Source organism: Notothenia coriiceps, unplaced genomic scaffold, assembly GCF_000735185.1.
Source record: "Notothenia coriiceps isolate Sejong01 unplaced genomic scaffold, NC01 NC01_scaffold00037246, whole genome shotgun sequence".
Classification (NCBI taxonomy): domain Eukaryota; kingdom Metazoa; phylum Chordata; class Actinopteri; order Perciformes; family Nototheniidae; genus Notothenia; species Notothenia coriiceps.
Genome location: NW_011369947.1, coordinates 17,633,812 through 17,639,011, shown reverse-complemented (window position 1 = coordinate 17,639,011; position 5,200 = coordinate 17,633,812). Strand labels below are relative to the sequence as shown.

General features: G+C 41.5%; 3 protein-coding genes across 4 annotated transcripts in view; 2 read left to right on the top strand and 1 right to left on the bottom strand.

The window, feature by feature from the left end:
- The window catches only part of d2hgdh (D-2-hydroxyglutarate dehydrogenase), a 5,296-nt gene extending 4,018 nt beyond the window's left edge, over positions 1-1,278 (top strand). Inside the window, exon 10 of one of the 2 annotated variants that reach the window (XM_010795033.1) lies at positions 331-1,278. In XM_010795033.1, the coding sequence (XP_010793335.1) occupies positions 331-593 (263 nt within the window). In that variant the 3' untranslated portion in view covers positions 594-1,278. The remainder of the gene's footprint in view (positions 1-330) is intronic. The other variant, XM_010795034.1, reaches the window with a different exon arrangement.
- LOC104965963 (gamma-aminobutyric acid receptor subunit alpha-6-like) overlaps positions 1-5,200 on the top strand; it is a 599,227-nt gene that overhangs the window by 340,416 nt on the left and 253,611 nt on the right. The gene's annotated exons all lie outside the window — the stretch shown is intronic.
- Positions 1,056-5,200, bottom strand: part of acvr1l (activin A receptor, type 1 like) — a 20,427-nt gene continuing 16,282 nt past the window's right edge. The window contains exon 10 of the mRNA XM_010795035.1: positions 1,056-2,896. Coding sequence (XP_010793337.1) covers positions 2,765-2,896 — 132 coding nt within the window. The 3' untranslated portion in view covers positions 1,056-2,764. The remainder of the gene's footprint in view (positions 2,897-5,200) is intronic.

The following is a 5,200-nucleotide window of genomic DNA, read 5'->3' as shown; positions in this document are numbered from 1 at the left end:
GGGGGGGGGGGTTGTCAAAGGGGGAGCCTCGTTGCGGGGAAATTATACAGATGGCTAGTCCGCCCCTGAAAATGTCTATGCAAACGTTATTATTTATAATAAAAAAAAAATTTAAATTATAAAAAAAATTAATCAATATTTTTTTAGAAATTTTTTTATTTTTTATTTTCCATTTTTATTTTGTAATCATCTCGCGACCCCCACTTTGGGAACCCCTGCCCTATAACAGCTCAATCTACATGATGGAAAACATGTGCATTTGAGTGCAGTATTTAGGTGGTTTTGGACACACCTCACTGTACCGCCATTTCTTTCCATCTGTACTTTAAGGGGATGGAAATCTCCACTTGAATGTGACCTCTCCTGCCAAAGACCCCGCTCTTCTGGCTGCCATCGAGCCTTTCGTGTACGAGTGGACGGCCAGCTGTAACGGCAGCATCAGTGCAGAGCACGGCCTGGGCCTGAAGAAGAGAAACTACATCTACTACAGTAAACCCAGCCTGGCTGTGGCTCTGATGGGGAACATCAAGGCCATGCTGGACCCTAAGGGCATCCTCAACCCGTACAAGACTCTACCAGACGACCTTAAATGACCCCAACTGTCTCACTGCTGTGGGGTTAGAGGTGCATTTTAGCTATTACTTTATTGCCATATTTGATGGAAGATCATGCCCTAACTTGTGATACCTTTCCACACATGTAATGCAGGTGTTGGAAGTCGTGTCAATGTTGTCTGCAGAGTACTACTTTCAGATGAACATCCACTTCAACTAGCTGTTAAATGTGTACTGTAGAAGTCTCTTAGAATATCACAAGTGATGTTAATGCTAAACATTAAGAACTACCTCGGCCACTAACACTGAAAGACTGTGAACCACTCCTTATTCCATTTCATTATTTTTCAAATTATATTTTCAGTCTAATGCAACAGTCCTGCCTTCATGTTCAGTTTCCTTGATATTTTGTAAACAGCAGTCTGCTGTTGAACTGAATTATTCAGAGGTTTTTAAATCTACCCTAAGTGATATTAATGGGAAATAAAATAAACATGTTTCAGAATCACACAAGCTGTTTTAATAGACTGCATTAAACTGGCAACTGAGTGTATATCTTTTATAAACTCATATCAGAGGCAACAGTGCAGTAAATGTTTTATTACATATAAAAAAGACAAAGCAACATTTTTCCAAAACAAAACCAGCTTTGCAAAGATCTGTAACCGCACACCAACTCAACTTCATCTGTTTTTAAATACATTCTGAATTAAAATGGAACAAATGTTGTTTTTGTTTGTTATTCAGTTAATTGTGTGGCATGATGGGAGAAGAGTTGTTATGGAAGCCTTCTTTTTCTGAAACAAAACTTCACCTCCGATATTCTTTTAAATGTCAGCTGTACCGAAACAAGCTCTCCTGGATTCCTCTGATTGCAGGGAGGATCATACTCCTAGGGTGCGTCTCACTTCGGTTATTTTTAATTTCCTCGCTCCTCGGGCTCGGTATCACCGGAAGTTGATTTGTCTGCGCCATCTTGAGTAGCATCCCAGTGGCCTTATTTTTGCCAGTAGGATCGAGGAGCCGATAACGGAGGAGCGATAATCGAGGAACTACCAGACCATCCTCCGGTGAAATCCTGACACTCGCCCCGCCCCCTTACTGTGTATCGCTCACTGATTGGACGATGCAGCGCATGCACTGATCAGGCTGCTGTCAGACGATCAGCTGTGCGGCGTCATCACAAACGAACGTCGCTTCACGTGACGCAAACTCATTACCCTGCTTCTCGTGGTTTCCTTGCGTCTCTCCATGCTTCCCTGGTGGGAGGGACTAAACGCAGGGAAACGACGCAAGTGAGGGACGCAAGGATTTAATTTAACTGAAGTGAGATGCAGCCCTAGTGTTAAATTGGCAGGTACTTCCTGTTTATCTATTCCTGGGACCATGAGGGTAATCAAGTATCTGAAATACCGTATCCTATTCCTTAAAAATACAACAAACAAGCAATAAACAATTTCCTACTTTTCCCCCTCCATTTCTCAACAAATAATTTCTTACTAGTTCTAGTTCCAATAATGACAGTATGTGTACAGAGTCCAGTAGAGTAAATGCCTATTATGTATAAAGTCAGTTTCACCTACCATCAGTCTTACATGTCCTCAGTAGTGTGGTAGCCTTGGAGTTTAATAAATATCATAGCATTTAAAAAAAAGTTCAAAACAAACAAATGTAGTTCCATTGGCTCTTTTCCTCTTGTAAGTGAACATATCTGTGTCTTTGTGGCAATAGTTGGCATGTTTTGGTAAAGCTAAATGAGTGAAACACTTCTGAGCAGAATGCCACGAACACAGGCCAAGAAACACTGGCTGGGGATCAGAAATTGAATTGTATGTAGACACACTGCATACCGTGTGTGTGTGTGTGTGTGAGCAGTCTTACGCGGGCATTAAAGCATTGGGATGGAGTACTACAATAGGCCATCCATGTTCTTCACACTCAGTAACAGTCTGTAGTTCAGGTGTGTGTGTGTGTGTGTGTGTGTGTGTCCTGTAACAAAGGCTGGCGTGTTCAGACGGAGCCGGTCCAAACGTCTGTGAGCTCATAAGAGAGAGGGGTGTCAACCACAGAGAAGGGTGAGGCTGGGGGACACCTGAATAACTCTTTCCTCTGACCCCCCTTTATCGTCCTTTTTCCTTTCACAAACACGGGGCTCTTCTCTGAGCCGGCCGGTGAGATCAGGCAGCTTCCTTATGATGCTCCTCCCCCCCTCACGACTCCTTGCCCTTCTCCAGAGAGCTGTGGATCTTGTCCAGGGTCTTCTTGATGCGCAGCGCTGTGAGCCGTGCAGAGGGGTTCTGGTACCAACACTCCTTCATCAGTTTCACCAGAGCAGAGAGAGTCTGAGAGAGGGGAGAAAAGACGACTATCAAACACGACATGCAATAGAAGGAAGGTTCCTATTCCCCAAATCTAAATCAAATATGGGACAGAAAACACTCATGTACTTTACCGGTCCATATCATTCAGGAACATTCTCAAGTACATTTCAAAAGGTTGCAAAAAAATTATCTCTAGTAAAGTTGAACTGTACCTGTGTCTGTATTATTATGTCAGGGTGTCCGCGGGGTCTTAAAAAGTATTAAAAGTTGATAAATCAATTAGGCGAAAATTAAGGCTATTAAAAAGTATTAAACGGCATTTTCCAAGATACTACATTTTGTAGCTTGTTTTCAATAAGTATATAAATTGTCCAAAGATGTTGTATTCTAAAGTCTTCCTGAATGTAATCATTGCGTAGGTGTGTAGTAGGGATGGGAATTTGAAAGCAAATGTATATTCGACCCCCAAAAAAACGGTTAACCGATTAGCCGAAATATACATATCCTATAAAAAAAAAAGAATGTGGGAATTTTACAAAAAAATAAAAATACATGTCCAAATAAGTATAGAAACCAAGTCGAATTTGTGGTGATCACAGTTTGAACAGTTGACAGCTATAGGCCTACAGATTTCATGCTTAAAACATAACTTGTTTTTTAAATGAAAGAGAGATCATACACAAACAACATAACGGGTTATAATAACGTAACCCTATTACAACAGAGATCAACAACCCATAACAGGGCCTATGCACAGAATGCAGCTATTCAATACTCATTCTTGTTTAAGAATATGAGCATGTCTACATGTTCAGGGGGGAGGCGGGTGCGGAGGCGATTCACAATCAGGCCAGCTGTAGAGAAGACCCTCCGCCCCTTAAACTTAAAGGACAGAAACAACTTTGTTTCTATAGGTAAATACACATATGAGTTGACAAATGACATGTGGGGTACCTCAAGGCTCCATCTTGGGGCCTCTTCTCTTTTACGTCTACTGCTACCACTGGCTCGATATGAAGGAACAACGAAATAAGTTACCATAGCTATGCAGATGACACACCAAATGTACGTAACAATTTCACCAGGAGACTTATGCTCAATTCAAACACTAAGTAAGTCTATTACAAATCCAATGACTGGATGGTGTCAGGAACTTTCCCCAATATAAACAAAGATAAACTGAGGTAATGGTTTTTGGGAGCCAAGGCAGAACGTTAAAGTAGCGCTGAGCTTCAGTCTGCAATGTTCAAAACAACAGATAAAGTCCAGAAATCTAGGTGTAGTTCATGGACTCTGACCTGAGTTTCAACGTCACATTAAAACAGTTTTACTAAATCAGCTTATTATTCACCTAAAGAACATAGGTTAAAAGACTAATGTCACAGCAGGATTTGGAAACTTGTCCATGCTAGTCTATGTGTTCCCGGTAGACTGGAGGACTTATCTGCTGAAAGAAGTGGCTCGCTTGGCTATCATCATTGTGTGTGTCGCCTAAATAAATATGACACTGTTTGTATGACGATACTCGATAGTCTGTATTCGAGATTACACCTCGCACTCGCTGGGGAAGTCGTACAACAAGACATACGCTCAGAGTCCGCTAGAAGAGCCTGGGAGACGCTTGGCACATGGTTCTCAAAATTTTCAGCAGCGATTGATGTGTGTGGCTAATTAGCGTCGGTAACCAGCAGCAAGAGATCATTTGTTTAAATATACCTTCTGTGTACATCTCCACGGAACCAGTGGTATAAGACTCTCTCAGAACAGGATGATGTGATCCACCTTTCCTAGTCGTTCGTTGTGTCAAAGAATAGATTTCAAAAATTACTGCTGTTAGTCGCGTATTGGACTAATCAGCAAGCAGCGGTGTCTCTGTGAATCAGATTGGCTATCAGCCTCTAACATAATGCCATAGATTTTTTATGCTGAGAGGACCTGTGAAAGCCTCACTGCACCTAAAATTTGCATGAAGTACCTCACTCAGATCTCTCAGGGTCTACTGTACAGATAGAAGAAAAACGCTAGAGTGAACAAGTTCTGTTCTCCCCCAAGATAGTCCCTGCACTAAACATGGTAAACAGCAGCGTTCTCGTGAGCTTTAGTTTTATGTTCTCCAAATCACTATCTAAGAATCGATCTACTCAGGACGCTCTGCATTATGTCGGCTGCAACGTACTGTTAGTAAATACTTTATCTTTAAAATTTCCTAGGCTGGTGAAAAGCCATCAGTTCTGTTTTGTCGCTGCTTGTTGTAATATTCCTATTCTTAGACCTGCACTGTAACTTTTATCCAACCTGTATTTTTTGACTTATTCAATTTATAGT